The sequence below is a fragment of the Podarcis vaucheri genome (assembly GCF_965113315.1).
Source record: "Podarcis vaucheri genome assembly, chromosome: 3".
Lineage (NCBI taxonomy): Eukaryota > Metazoa > Chordata > Lepidosauria > Squamata > Lacertidae > Podarcis > Podarcis vaucheri.
Window position 1 is genome coordinate 110,692,058 of NC_138761.1, and position 15,682 is coordinate 110,707,739.

The 15,682-nt window shown below is 41.9% G+C and overlaps 1 protein-coding gene across 2 annotated transcripts in view; it reads right to left on the minus strand.

Annotated features, from left to right (window-relative positions):
• SPTLC3 (serine palmitoyltransferase long chain base subunit 3) overlaps nt 1-15,682 on the minus strand; it is a 63,822-nt gene that overhangs the window by 21,284 nt on the left and 26,856 nt on the right. For both annotated transcript variants that reach the window (XM_082215553.1, XM_082215552.1), the window contains exons 2-7: nt 13,403-13,594; nt 10,996-11,150; nt 8,925-9,073; nt 3,641-3,765; nt 2,739-2,832; nt 1,259-1,364 (exon numbers count right to left, since the gene is read on the minus strand). In XM_082215553.1, the coding sequence (XP_082071679.1) occupies nt 1,259-1,364; nt 2,739-2,832; nt 3,641-3,765; nt 8,925-9,073; nt 10,996-11,150; nt 13,403-13,594 (821 nt within the window). The remainder of the gene's footprint in view (nt 1-1,258; nt 1,365-2,738; nt 2,833-3,640; nt 3,766-8,924; nt 9,074-10,995; nt 11,151-13,402; nt 13,595-15,682) is intronic.

Here is a 15,682-nt window from a genome sequence, read left to right on the forward strand (position 1 = left end):
CCTGGGGAGAGCATTCCACAGATGGGAAGCCACCACAGAAAAGGCCTGTTCTTGTGTTGTCATCCTCCAAACCTCCAAACAAAGAGAAGGGCCTTGGATGACAAGCACAGGGTCCAGGTTGGATAGAATGGGGGAAGGCAGCCCTGAAGATCCTGAGCTGTATTGCCATAATCTGGAACCAGAATGCACGAGTAGGAAGAAAGGTGCCAGCTCAGCTCTTCCATGTCTGCAGTGGGGAGCCTTTCACGTTCATGGAGGCTTCTTGTGAGATGGGGGTTCTACACAATGCAAGGAGCCTATGGAATTAGAAGCTACAGACCCTTTGTCTTCCGAATCATGGCAGGGAGTGAAAGAGAATGGGGACAAGGAGGCAGAGTCAGGGTTCTAGTCCTCATTTCCACATTCCGTTTCCAAATTACATTTAACAACTGAATAAGGCTTTGGAGTTATGGTGACCAGCCACTAACCAAAGAAAAAACAGAAGGTAATGACTCATTAAATGTAAAGGGACCCCTGACCATTAGGTCTAGTTGTGGCCGACTCTGGGGTTGCGACGTTCATCTCGCTTTATTGGCCGAGGGAGCCTGCATACAGTTTCTGGGTCATGTGGCCAGCATGACTAAGCCGCTTCTGGCAAACCAGAGCAGCGCACGTAAACGCCGTTTACCTTCCTGCCGGAGTGGTACCTATTTATCTACTTGCACTTTGACGTGCTTTTGAACTGCTATGTTGGCAGGAGCAGAGACCGAGCAACGGGAACTCACCCCGTTGCTGGGATTCGAACTGCCGACCTTCTGATTGGCAAGTCCTAGGCTCTGGGGTTTAACCCACCGCGCCACCCACGTCCCCTCAAATTCTCTCTTTTTTAAAAACAAGCAATCCACAAAGCAAGCTGGGGCAGACTGCACTTGTGCAGCAGAATGTGGGTTGGGAAGAGGCTTCTTAAGTCTTCCTCCTTAAATTTTACAGATCAAAATTGCCCCCGCCCCCACAATTGATTTTTGGCCTGTAGGGAGAATATAAGCACCATGTTCCTTGTGCACCCAAACTGACAAAAAAGCTGCTTTGGGATACCAAATATGATCTGAAAAATGACGGTGGGAGGCAGAACCTTACACAGCCTCTTTGCTTACCATTCTTCCACTCAGATACAGTATTCTCTTGGCTGCTTGAACTGTTAAACAGTGGTCAGCATCACCTATGGTTTGTTGGAAGAAAGCCAACTTGAACTTGCATTGGAGTTGCAATTTCTGCATACCTGTAAATGCCTTCCACAAGAATCAGAATCTTTTTCCATGCTCTCCGACTTCGAGGTTGTCCATGTATTACTGCTTCCTTCAAAAGCTTTTCTAAGCTTTGCATATCTGGTTACAAAAACACAAGAAAGCAGTGCATCAGATATTTATTCATGTAATTTCCTTGCAGAACATTTATATCCCTCCTTCTAATAAGGAAGACCGTAATCCTGTCATGCTCTGGGGAACAAAAGTCTGTGCTTTTCAAAAATTGGAGACCAGCTGCGGATTCATCCTTTTAAATATTTGAACAATTTAATTGTTCGAGGACACATCTGAGTGACTTCTTTCCTGAACAAGAATGTCAACATTTAGAATACTGTTACTGTTCATGGTGGGGTGTGTTTTTATGGGTGTCTTCCTGCAACGCACAGTCAGCTCTCAACTTATGTGGGGGATAGTGCATAAAGCCAAAATTGCTTATGGTTAAAACACTCTCCCTGCACCTCTGAATGCTCTCCCAAGCTGAGTGCAATGGCAGGTAAGACTGCTAATGTTTCCCCCCCAGACGCCCACCTTTTAAAAAAATAAATTCAGCCAAGCATGTACAGAAGAATTCGTACAAGTTAAGTTGTGAGTTGGTCTTATTATGTTTTACAAACCTCCAAGCTCTCTACTGCATAATAAGCCTGCTGCTTTACATGACCCTGAGAAGCAACCCCAGTTAACAACCAAAACACGTTGCATCGCATTAGTGAGAGGTGCATTTTACCTTGAGTGAGCAGTGGGGTAGAAGATACTTTTAGTTTATAGTACAACCATATTAAATTTCCAGTAAACCAAGTATCTTAATGCTGATCTTTTATACAGAAGCTGGATTTTGTCTTCCCAACCATTCCATGTTTGATATAAAATGTTGCGATCAGTGCTTGCTCATAACACAAACACCCATGTATATTCTGCCAGATTGTGGTAGCATTCCATACATCTGATGACAGGGATTCAAATCCACAAAAGCTTACACCATGATAAAATTCATTATTCTTTAAAAAGGTGCCACAAGACTTTTTTTTTGTCACAACAGACTAATATGGGTAGTTTCTTTTTCCTAAACAATGTTAGTTAGGCACGTAAATTGCCAATTAGTATATAGTGTGTTCATAAAGGTTCAACTGATGCTCCAGCTGAAGTATGGGCCATTTTTAGTTACACATTTGTACAGTTTTTCTAATAACTTTGGAGCATGGGAATTGTTTCACAACGAAGAGAGTCAGTAAAGTTTCCTCCAAAAGTTTTGAAAACCACAGATCAACCTGGGTAATTTAAGGGCTTTTGTGCAAAACAGCAAGCTGTGTTTCTTTTTAAATGGATGAGAAGTACAAACACGTTTTAACATGCTTTATCTCCAGTGAAATAGTGAAATAGTCTCATATGTCAATTGACAGAAATTTCCTTGCGTGTACACAAGTCAGTTTACCTAACATACCCAGTATTAATACTTACTGTTGTGTCTGAAGACTCTAATTGTAGCACCTGAGAGCCTTGCACCGAGAACAAGTGAAGAATGGTTCAGTTCATCACTTAAAATAAGACTTCCCTGTGGAAGTAAATAACGAATCACAATATGTTATTTGGGCTTGGTAATTGTCATCAATGTCCAATTTTTTACTTTTATTGTAATGTTTATTGATTGAGAAATATTGTAAGAAGGGTCTTTAGTAGGTTCAAGGGAAGCCTGCTCTGAACATGAATCTTTATGGAAGCAACACTTTAATCTTCAGACCGTGGGGTGAATGAACTGAAACAGACAACTTTGGTTATGCATTTTGTCTTTGTGGTCTAAGGTGTTTATTTTTCTTTCTGACAAATGGAACACAGACACGTTTAGCCATCTTGTTCCAACCACTCATTCTTAAAAAGGGTGGGGGTTACTTTCTAAAAGGTTCTGAAATATTCAGGGTTACAATCTGCTGCTCAACTTGCCATAAATCACTATCACCACTAATGTTTCCTTCCTGAGCGAGTCATCCACCTCAACATTATCTCTATCACTGTTAATCGCATTTGTTATTCATTTTGTAAAAAGTGTATTATAGCGAGTTAACAATATAAAAGACAGACAGGTAAAATAAACTAACAGTCAAATTAAAAACACCATACAGTAGAAAATTCCTAAAACGCTCACCCAACAATAAATTAAGAAGGATGGAGTCTACCTCAGCACACTGAAAGATGAGTAGCATAATAGCGGCTAACTTAACTATCAAAAGCCTGGATAAATTAAAATGTCTTAGCCTGGCACCTAAAACTGGAAAGGATGACTCAGGTACATTTTCCTGGGCATCACCTTCCACAAGGTTCATAAGTTTCCTGTGATATGGACATTCCTAAAGACGTTCACTCACCTTCCCAACCAATGCAGGGATGTTCATAGAATTTGTAGCAAAGCCCATACCAAATGCCATAGCCGCTTCAACGCCCAGGAATTCTGCCACCAGATTTTCTAACTCAACATGTTTGTCAAGGTTGCCTGTTGGAAACAATTAAAAATAGTTTTACAGATCACATTAGTACTTCCCAAGAAAATCAAAGCAGACAGTTTGCAAGAAGTGGATATACCCAGCAGATTACTGCGAATCTTACACGAGAATGGTTTTGAGCTTCTTATAGCTTTCTGTTGTATGGTTTTATTTTAACTGTTGCAGAGAGCTCTGATATGTTATTGTGATGTACTGGCATATAAAAATTTCTAGAGAGAAATAAATGAATAAACGTACGTAATGTTTTTATTTAAAAGATCCCATATGCTGACATATCCAAGTGTTCAATCTCAAGTGCGGTTTCCCCTTACTTAGGTGAAGTAGGAGTTGTAAAAGGCCAACAAAGCCAAAGATCTAATGATGGAGATGGACCAGCTCTGATTAACTAATCCATGGCTCCTTCCCCGCTGCAAAGGTTCACTAAAAACATACAAAGGGACCAGAGGAGTCATGTGGCTCTGGGGGCGGGGCTAAATACATGTCCCTGCCCACAGCCCTACTCTACCCAGAAAGTCAGTAGATCTATCCATGTGCTGAGTGCAAATATCCACAAAAGGGTTTGGATGGTTTTAGGCCCTCCTCTTCCCACCCTCAAGCCTCAGCGCCTAGGGCTTGCCGATCGAAAGGTCGGCGGTTCGAATCCCCGCGGCGGGGTGCGCTCCCGCTGCTCGGTCCCAGCGCCTGCCCACCTAGCAGTTCGAAAGCACCCCCGGGGGCAAGTAGATAAATAGGTACCGCTTACCAGCGGGAAGGTAAACGGCGTTCCGTGTGCAGCTCTGGCTCGCCAGAGCAGCGTTGTCACGCTGGCCACGTGACCCGGAAGTGTCTCCGGACAGCGCTGGCCCCCGGCCAATAGATGTGAGATGGGCGCACAAACCCCAGAGTCTGTCAAGACTGGCCCGTTCGGGCAGGGGTACCTTTACCTTTTACCTTCCCACCCTCAGGAATCCCTCCGCAATTTTATTTATCTATTTATGGAAATTATTGGGAGTGGCTGGGAACTAACAGCAAAGACTTTTAGTTCATTCCTGTGGTTGATCTAGAAGGCATTGTGGATTTACCCTGAATGCCAGTCCTAATATACCTACAAAAAGCCTGTTGCAATACGTGGGGTGCTCTTCTTCCAGGTTTTTGAAAACCAGCCCCGTGCCCTTTGACAGGATACTCCATTTCATTTCCCTTGCCTGGTTTTCAACTGGTTTCTCCCCTGCCCCCCCCAACTGTCAGTCTGTATTCTAAACATGATTAGGCTTTGCTGGGCTGTTCCACCATGTTCAACACATACAAACGCCCAAAAAATGCAAGTTTCTGAGATACCGCTGAGGTTACTCTTCTCTCACAATTTTAATCCTTCAGGTTTAAATATATTTTGATGATTTTTAGATTCTTGCACTGCCACTGGTTTCTGCTGTTGGTTTTATTCTGCGGCTGTCTTAACTGGTTTTTAGATTTTAGGTTACATTTATTGTTATGTTCTTGCATTTTATAGTTTGAACCTCTGTTTTCTGAACTGTCTGGTGAGCTCTAGCTGCTAAGTGGCACAGCAGTATTGTAAAGTTAATTAAAAAAAAAAGCTTTTCAAGTGACAAAAGCCAAGGTATATGTGGGCTAACAGCTGTTTGCCAGCACCAAATATTGGTAATTATTGTTTGAATAAAAAGCAAACAAACAGTATTTCTACCTTTGTACTTTCATGAAATATAACACACACAGTTGCTATGTCCAGTTGGATCCAGAGATCCCAGGTGCAAAGTTCTGCTCACAGGATGCGGTGTGTGTCAGTTTTTTCTGATCCCCCATTTCCCCTGTCTGAAAATCTGCTCCAGAGGATTGAAGGACCCTCTGGAACAGCAAGGGGAAAATTCTGGGACTGCAGCCCATTTGCAGAATAGATTCAGACCAATGCGTTCTTAAAACAGGTAACACAAGTTTACTGTTAAGACTCCCGCCTCCCCACAATAGCTTCCAAATTTTTACAGATGGCCACTATAAATTGAAAATTATGACATGGCTATTGGATTACTCTATGACAAATCATCTGATAATGGAACACTCCCGGCTGTTCAACTGAACTAACCAAATACAATTTCCTACAATTAGCAAGGTCACCTCCATGATGTTGCAAAAGCATCCTCGTCTATGTTACGGGAAAAAACCAGTGTGACAGATATGTTTCAGGCTACATTAACATGCAGCTACATCTGCATGTCAATGGCTCTCAGAACATAATGAGAACTAATTCCTGATTCATCTTTGCATAAGTCAAACCTGACTGGCAAGGGTGTGCAAGACCAGCCCTTTGCTTTGCACATTTCTAATTAGAGTGGAACCTCTGTGGGTGGTAGGTGAGGTGTTCAAGAAAAACCATGAGGCACCTACCAGATCTTATCACTGGGAGGTTTGTGACAAGATACACAGGGTGGGGATGAAATACCCAGTTCAGTTTCAACATGTTTCTAAGCCCAACTTTTAACGCAAAAAGGATAGAACTAACTCAATCTAGGCAGGGATTTACATGCTTAGGCTGGCAGGCACAAATATTGTTACATCAACCAACACTGGGCTTACTGGAAGGGTCATAGCTAACTAGCAGAGTGCATGCTTTGCAAGCGAAAAAATCCCAGGTTTGACATTAGATTCTCCAGGTACAGTTGGGAAAGGACTCCTGCCTGAAATCCTAGACAGTGGCACGCAGTCAACATTGACAATAATGAGCACAATGGACCAATGGTATGACTGCTATAAAGCAAGTATACACTGGTGCTGTTGTTGGTAATGCGTAGAAAAACTATCTACTGGAGCTCAGAACAAGTTATACCAGCTTTCCCCTAAGGTTTTTTGGGATGCCAGGAATTCCAGAAAGCTAAAGTTTGGAGAAACTCTGCCTCTTCCTTACTCCAAGCACAAAAATAAGGAACCCACTGTATAGGAACACACACAAATAGAAAACACAGGGGTTCAGGCCAGCATACAGACACGATATATGGCAAGCAAAGTACCACGAATGTATTCGTCACAATGTACCCGCTATTACAAGGCATACAGTACATGCAAGCAGTACTCCAGAATCGTCAAAATAAGTACAATATTACATTTAATGATATATTTTCATTATCTTCGACGCAAGGGAGTTATTGGGAGTGGTGGAGCAGCTGTAGCAAACAGGACTGGAGGCCGGTGATCCCAGTTTCGAAGAGAAACTCCTTCTTCAGCTGACAATATAAAAGAATATGGTAGCAACCCAAGCCAGACTATATGCAGTGGAACCTCGTTGTTGAACGTAATCCATTCCGGAAGACTGTTCAACTTCCAAAATGTTCAACAACCGAGGCGCAATTGCCGGTCGGCAAATTCCTTTTAAAAAATGGAGAAACACGCCTAGGAAGCCGTTCAACATTTGAGGCTTGTTCGAAAACTGAAGCATTCACTTCTGGGTTGTCGGCGTTCAGCTTCCGAAGTGTTCAACAACCAAGGTTCCACTGTAGTGTAAACTATTCCAGACCATGAGCAGGCTGACTCACCCTGTGAAGTTAATAAGGTCCCACATTGGGTACAAGTAGAGACAACTGCTGCTTGCTGGCTAGCAGAGCACAGAGGAAGCCCACTAGTAGACATTTATTAGTAGAGACTGAAACACTGAGGATTTCTTAAGGAGGTACTACAAGAAACAGCCCAAATCAAAAGATGTACAGTGGTGCCTCGCAAGACGAAAAGAATCCGTTCTGTGATTCTCTTCGTCTAGCGGTTTTTTCGTCTTGCGAAGCAAGCCCATTGACGGATTAGCGGATTAGTGCTATTAGCGGCTTATCGGATCAGCTGATAAGCAGCTTAGCGGCTTAGAAAAAGGCGGAGGGAAAGGAAAAAAACCCGCAGGAACTCGCAAGACATTTTCGTCTTGCGAAGCAAGCCCATAGGAGATTCGTTTTGCGAAGCACCTCCAAAACGGAAAACTCTTTCGTCTAGCGAGTTTTCCGTCTTGCGAGGCATTCGTCTTGCGGGGCACTACTGTATTCAACTCATGCGGTGTGATTGTATTAAGAAGATGAATAAACTTAATTTCTTGTCTCAAGAGTACTTTCTTAGTACTGAGGTGGTGGTGCATGCTCTGGTTATCTCCAGCTTGGACTACTGCAATGTGCTCCATGTGGGGCTATACTTGAAGGCGACCCGGAAACTACAACTAATCCAGAATGCAGCAGCTAGACTGGTGACTGGGAGCGGCTTCTGAGACCATATAACACCAGTCCTGAAAGACCTACATTGGCTCCCAGTACGTTTTCTAGCACAATTCAAAGTGTTGGTGCTGACCTTTAAAGCCCTAAATGGCCTCGGCCCTGAAGTACAGTTCCAAAGGCCTTCTGGCGGTTCCCTCCCTGCGAGAAATGAGGTTACAGGGAACCAGGCAGAGGGCCTTCTCCGTAGTAGTGCCCTCCCTGTGGAATGCCCTCCCATCAGATGCCAAGGAAATAAACAACTATCTGACTTTGAGAAGACATCTGAAGGCAGCCCTGTTTGGGGTAGTTTTGAATGCTTGATGTTTTATTGTGTTTTTAATATTCTGTTGGGAACTACTCAGAGTGGCTGGGGAAACCCAGCCAGATGGGCAGGGTATAAATATTATTATTATTATTATTAATTCTGATGTATGGGTCAGACTTCTGTCGCCAAATGGAAAAAAAATTATGTTGGTGTCACTGTGCTTTTTCTTGAGATAATGTTCCAGGATAATGGTGCCCCTGCTAGTCTGTTTCATGCCCGTTGCACTTTTATACCTCCAGTGAAGCATTTGCATATTATTCAAATACTCCTTAGAGATATTGAAAGACTTAAGCCTCAGCGTCTCAGAAGGCATTATAATTGATCCAGAGCAGATAAACTAATCCTGGATACCGTTGCCCAATGTTGCGTGTGACTAATAAAAAATACGTTATCTTCCATACTGATCCTGTCAGCTGATTTTATGAGAGAACAGAAAGATTTTTTAAAGATGCTTATAAGTACAACAAATTTGCATGACGGCTACTTTTAAAAATGGTTTCGTGGTTTGAAATGGAGCCAGAAATGTATTCTCAAATGGATTTTTAGCCCTTTCCAAAAAAGAGCTCCCAACGCTAAAGATTGTGGTAGTAACTGAAAAACTGTTCCTTACCCATTTCCTGTCTGGTGCTACATACGCCTGTGCCGTATTTATACAGCATAGTGCCCACAGTTTTCAAAGCGCCAGGATCAGTTTCTGCAAAGCCGAGGTAGTTATATGAACCCATGTTGATTACATTCTTCATTATCTTTCCAGTGAACCTACAGCCAAGGGAAAAAAAACTTATTTCAATATTTAAATCACAATGTTGATGTAATAAAACATAAATGGCATTATTAAAACCTCCTGAATTGAAACTATATGATGGAAGTGACCCTATAAACCTTGCCCTTGTTTCCTTTCATTTAATAGACCTGGTCATTGGTAAAGTATATGTGCGAGTGGCAAACTCTGCACAAGGAACTACATTTCAGCCAACAAATGAAGTCCTTTTTCACCTGCATCAAACACACAAGCAGCTCCATGGGTGTTTTTCTCTCAGTCAATTTATTTGAATAATGTATTCTGGAGAGGATTTTGCAAAATTTATTTTCTTGAGCAGTGACAGTTCCTCAAATTTGAAAAGTAATCTATAAAAGTTACAATCTTTTTTCAAAAGCAATTCTTACTTCCCTTGTTGTTATTTATTAGAATTCTATGTTGCCCTTCGTCGTAAGTTCTCAGGGTGGTTCACAAAACAAAATACAGGATAAAAACAAGTAAATAATTAAAACAAAACAGCAAACAACAACAACAAAAACCCCTCCCCTCCCACAGACACATTTAAAAGGTTGTAGAATATAAATCAGCCAAAGGCCTGTTTAAGAGGAACGTTTTCGCCTGTCACCTAAAAATATATACGCGGACCTTTCTTGGGGGAGTATTTCGCAAATGGGGAGCCACTGCAGAAAAGACCCGTTCTCATGTTGCCATCCTCCAGACCTCAAGTGGAGAAGGCACATGAAGTAGGGCCTCAGATGATGAACACAGACTCTCGGGCGGTTTATATGGGAAGAGACTGTCCTTGAGGTATTGCGGGCCTGAGCCATTTAAGGCTTTATAGGTGAAAAACAGCACTTTGAATTGGGCCCGGAAGCTAATACGCAGCCAGTACTTTTGGCCACCAGGCTCAATACCCTTTGTACTCTGTTCCTTTCTCTGTTGAGATCAAAATAAAGAATTCGGATAAATTCCAGATTAACAACATGGATTTCCTATAGCGTTTATGTTTGAAGTTTGTGGTAGCTCAGAGTTCAATCCTGATACTCTAATCTAGCTGGTATGGTGTTGAGAATATACACGATACATGCACTTGCTAATGAAATAGAAGCTCTCCCCTCCAGCTTTTACATGTATCTGACTGTGCTTCCTGGAGAGATCGGCAGGGTCAGCAGAAGGTTTGTTATTTGTTTTAAAACTCATGGTTTGTCCAGGAGATCTAACTGATTAGTCCTGGTTTGGACATCACAATTAGCAGCAGAACAAACGGGAAGCAGCAGCAAAATGATTGCAATCTCTTCTTTGGGAGCGTGTATGCTTACACTAAGGGCTTGTCCACACTTCTGCTTATCCCGTGCCTATAAAGAAAGGGTCCAAGTGGTTTTCTGCTTGTCCCATGCTTTCTGGGCACAAGTCCAAGCAGTTTTGCCTTTGCCCTGCCGCTTTCCCCCTGAAAACCCACTCTTTAGTGCTAAATCGGAGCAAACAACAATCCATGGAAAACTCAGTTGCAGTTTGTTCCAATTCAGAACTAAGTATCAGGTTTCACCCAGGCAAAAGTTGGGGGTCAAATGGAGGTGGGAATAAGCCCTGGGCCACTGTGTAATGTGCCAGCCAGGCTACCATCAAGGGCAGAAATGCAACCCTGCTTCAAGATGCAAGTTCTGTGCAAGTGAGTTAACACAGGAACACAGCTTATGTTGAAACCATTAATAATTTTAGGTTTGAGTCACAATTCAAGCACACAATCTTTACAAAAAGACTTCCCAAACAGATCTGTCCTGACTCTACAATTCTGTGATTCTATGATTTCTGTGGTATCACAACATAGGTAATTACAAAATTCCACTGATAGCTATGGAAAGAGAGTGAGAGACACATTTTTTTTCATCGATTATCACCTGTATTTACTAGCCTGACCCACCTAAATGTCCAGTTGTAATCATCTGAAACACGTTCCATCAGATCAAACTTTGGTCCAGGAACGCTGCAGATAGGGCGGTTCCAATTGTCTCTTATTCTCACGTAGAGGTTTCTTGTAAAAAAGTTTTCAAAATCTTGATAAAGTGGTACAAAATCCTAGGTTTTTTAAAGGGAAAAGAAGTGTGCAAAGTTACATCTCAAGGATATATGCATCATCTAAGGTTTTTTTTTATTATATATACATTTCAGTTGTTTTATGGAGGGGTTTTTGGCCTGTCACCGACCCCCAAGTCTGCCACACTAGAGAAGGCTGTAAGTCTTAGTAAGATAAATATAGTGCGATCTAGACTGGCAAGAGATAGACTTTCATTGGTGGTGTTCTGGTATGTATGTATGTATGTATGTATACCTCTATCAAAACAGGCAAGACTGAAAAGCACTTTGTAAAATTAAAAGGGGACTTAGCACATTAGCAGTGGCGCAATGGGTCAGTTTGTCTGGCTGTTAACCAGAAGGTTGGTGGTTTGAGACCACTCAGGGATGGCTGTAGGGAGGACTCCTGAACTGCAGGGGGCTGGACCAGATGGTCTTCATGGTCCCTTCTAATTCTACAATTCTGTGATTCTTGTGAGATACCTTAGGGACAGTCTACCTGTGTGTGTGTCTGTCAGCCAGCCAGCCAGCCAGCCATGTGGTACTTAAAAGGGAAGCTTTTGCACTGAAAAATAAGCTATCTGTTAGATCAAATGGGTTGCCATTCCATTTACCTGACAAGTGATTTGAAGACTAATAAGCAAATTAACAATGAACTTCGAACCAGGCATTTGATGTTTGGTAAGAAGTCCGCTTCCTTGCATAATATACCTGCCCCCTGAAACCAAACTACTTCAACACTGCATTTCCCCCCTGTGCTGGAAGCATTCCCTGCCAGATCCACCAATTTGCAAAAGGAAAAACATAATGCTTCAGACAGTGATGCTAAGTTGCATTTTTCTTACATAAACAGAATAAAATGCAACGTGCTCTGCCGTCTTTTAGAAGAGATCATCCTTACTATCTGTAACTGGAGGTGACAACGCACAGTTTCTCAGGTTGAGGTCAGTGAGCGTAGGAAGGGTAAGAAGAGAAAAGAGCACATGCATAATAGGAACACACCCTATGCTTCTCAGACACATCCCCAGGACTGGTTCACACCTACATTTTCATCATGGTGAGAGGCGAGATTCTCAGTAGAATTTGTCAACTATCCCTATCCCTTAAAAAGGTATTAGCTGAGAGATTCAGAACCTCTTGAAAACTGCATGTGAGACCATCCATCTGCAAGTCATGTAGCTATGAATATGCATTCACAGGGTGGCACTCAAAAGACAAGTCTGATCATTCATATTTATTTATGTCTATGTCTGAACAGACTTTCCCCTAGAACTTGATAGATGCAAATTAACTCAATTTGCAGAATGCAGAATGGATACTGGAAAAGAGTTTCATATACCAGATCAGACTATTTGTCCAAGTCAGCAAGTATTATTTATTCTAACTGGAAGCATCTCTCCAGGACCTTTGGCAGAGTTTTTTCCTATCACAGAGGAACATCATTGGTATCTTGAGAAGTGTGCATGCAAACGAAAGCTCATACCAGTAACAAACTTAGTTGGTCCCTAAGGTGCTACTGGAAGGATTTTTTTTATTTTGTTTTGACTATGGCAGACCGACACGGCTACCTACCTGTAAGAGGAACATCAGTAGCTGCTTTTATACAGACTCAGGACACTGGTTCATCCAACTCAGTACTGTCTGCACTCACTTGGCAGAGGCCAAGGTATCGTTCCCCATCCCCCAGATTCCAAACACCTCTGAATGAACCTCACCAGAATTATCGACCAGTGCAAGAAAATATTTCACGTGGTGCCACCTGATTCTTATAGAAACTTGCAAGCACACACCTGTATCCTTCATAAGATCCAATTTAAGGAAGATTTTATTTTAAAGAAAAAAGCATTATATTCACATCACACGTGCTAAATCTGAAATACTATTAAGGTTGTTGTTGTTTTGCAGGGGAAGGTGGAGAGCAGGCTGCACCCATTTATATCTTGCTCCACATTATTTAGTACACTAGTCAGATGACTTTGATATTTTAGATAGAAATTCCAAAATGAAAAAGGCAGGCATCTAAAACAGTACTGTCAGTAAGGGATCTCTCTCCAACTGTGGCCTGACACATGCAGACTTCTGCCACAGATGTGTCTTGAGACATCCTATGTCGGGGGATGGATGGAAAGCAGTATGGGAACCTGAGATCCGAAGGGCAAGTGAAAGTCAAATCCTCCACCTACAACCCTGTTCTGGACATTCCCTTCCTGCTTGGGAAGGAATCAGAGCATTCACCAGTTTTTGATTCTATATACCTTTTGTTCTTCCCGCTCTACAGCAACAATAGTTTTTTGAAGTCCACAAGCTCTCAAGAAGTCTCGCAGGTAACCAAATGACGTTGCTACGACAAAACCCGCATACGTAAGGATAGACACATACATTGGTGCTTGTTCAAAGGACTCATTAAATGTTCGTTTGTAGATGCTTCCGTTTGAGATGCCATTTTCCTGGAAATGGAAATAAAGCAAGTTATAGCAATAATTGTTTCACTTGGGCATAAAACTACAGCGTTCCTTAAACAAATCTTGCTCTAAACACAGTAATACATCAATTGTCTGAGCCTCAGCCACATCACTGGTTGTCCTATGTCTAACTATGCCTGCCCTCCATTTGAAATTAAGAGTCTTGGCTGGGATATTAGAAGATACTTAGATGGGACTGAGCGTGTTGGTATACTTCTTGAGTGAGCCATTTTTGCTATACCAAAAAACATGGATGGAAATGCATGGAACAAAATTACTGCTTCCTAGAACCAACTTGATGCTTGCCTCTTCATTTGCGCTTGCGGTCTGAACCAGGAGGAACAATCTAGCAATCTGATTCTCTTGGTTTAAAATAGCATGTCTGTAGGAAAGAGCACACTGTTCTATACATTTACTGACTCATCCTGGAGTGGGTTCCTTAGGAGTTGCTCCATCTCAGTGAAAACAAATATTCTAGTTCACGTGCCTTTATTTACTGTATGGAATCTGGTGAAACTTTACTCTATATTGCTCTCTCCCTCTCTGCCCCACTCTTCCTTTGCCTTCTATCAACATTGTCTTTCCCCCCAATACAAAGGCTCTATGAATATACAAATATGTTAATCATGGATAGGCCAAAGTTCAGTGGCAGAACATCTGCTTAACACGAAGAGGGGTCCCGGGTCTGATTCCCAGCATCTCAAAACAGTGCTGAGAAATGCCTGCATGCAACTCTGAATAGCTACTGCCTGCTATATCAGAGAGGCAATGCTGAGGTCTAATCAAGACTTGTGTGCTTTCCAGGAACAAGTCCCACCGCTTTCCTCAAGGAAAACCCACTGCTTACTGCTGAATTGGAATAAATGCCAAACAAGTTTTCTGCAGATTTAGATTTGTACTGATTCAGCATTAAACACCAGGTTTTCCGAGGAAATTGAGAGGATATATAAAAAAAGAATCGCCTGGACACTGATCTGGAAAGCCCAATGCAAAAGGAAGTCTAGATGAGCCCTGAGTCGGATGCACCACTGGCCTGCCTCAGTATCAAATGTAAAGAGAAATTCAAGCACATTTTCATAATAATTAGCCAGGAAAACAGCTAGCATTACTATTTATGTTGATAGCTATAATGTGAGAAAAAGCCTAATGGACACAGGAGAGCAGTATTGCCTTAAGGAGATAAGTACAAAAGGGGAAGGGGTGGGAGAACGAGGATTCTAAAGCTTTCGAAAATAATTATTAGCATGTTGTAATCTCAGAAATCAGAGCTACCTTGAAGCATTATTATTGTACTGCTTCATGATTATTAATGAAGGCAGGATTTAATACATCAGCACAAGGAAATAGTTCATTGACACTGGCATCTAATGACCAATGACTGCAGCTTGGGAACATTCTTCCTCTTCATATCAAACTGCAGAGCAGAGCTGTCACAGTATTCCAGTATTTGGAAACCCATGCTTACAACCACCATTTGTACCTTGGGCAACAGCATTTGGTATTGAAACGACCAACTTCCATGAAAAACTCGCAATAGTAATGATAAATATTAATAAGTACTGCTTAATATTTATGCATTATTAGTGCAATTGACTACCAAAAATCTAAAATTTATGTAAATTAATGCAGATTAATACACAAGTGCACTCTGTTCTTTTTTTTACAGTAGGTTTTATTGATTTTCAGTGTATAAAAACAATTCCAAAGAATTCCCCCATCCCAATTTACCCCACTCCTTCCCTCAGGGTAAATCAGTCCATTAAGTTTTGCCAAAGTCCAGTTTGTGATTTGGGTGGATGCCATTCTTCAGGATTCTCAATGGAATATTTTAAAAGAGGATGCCAAATTTCAATAACATCATCTGTGTCTCTTGTACTGTTCAGTGCTTGCAGTCTTTGTTTCCACCCCTGATATAGCAACTGTCCACACATTCTGTTTCCAGTGAGATATTTGCAAATGTTCCAATCCTTTCCAGTTGGTATGTGCTACTAATATGTGTACTGACAACAGAAGAAAAGTGGTTAATTCTTTGTTGCTTTTCTCTGAAATTGGTTAGCAGCCCCAAACTTGGGG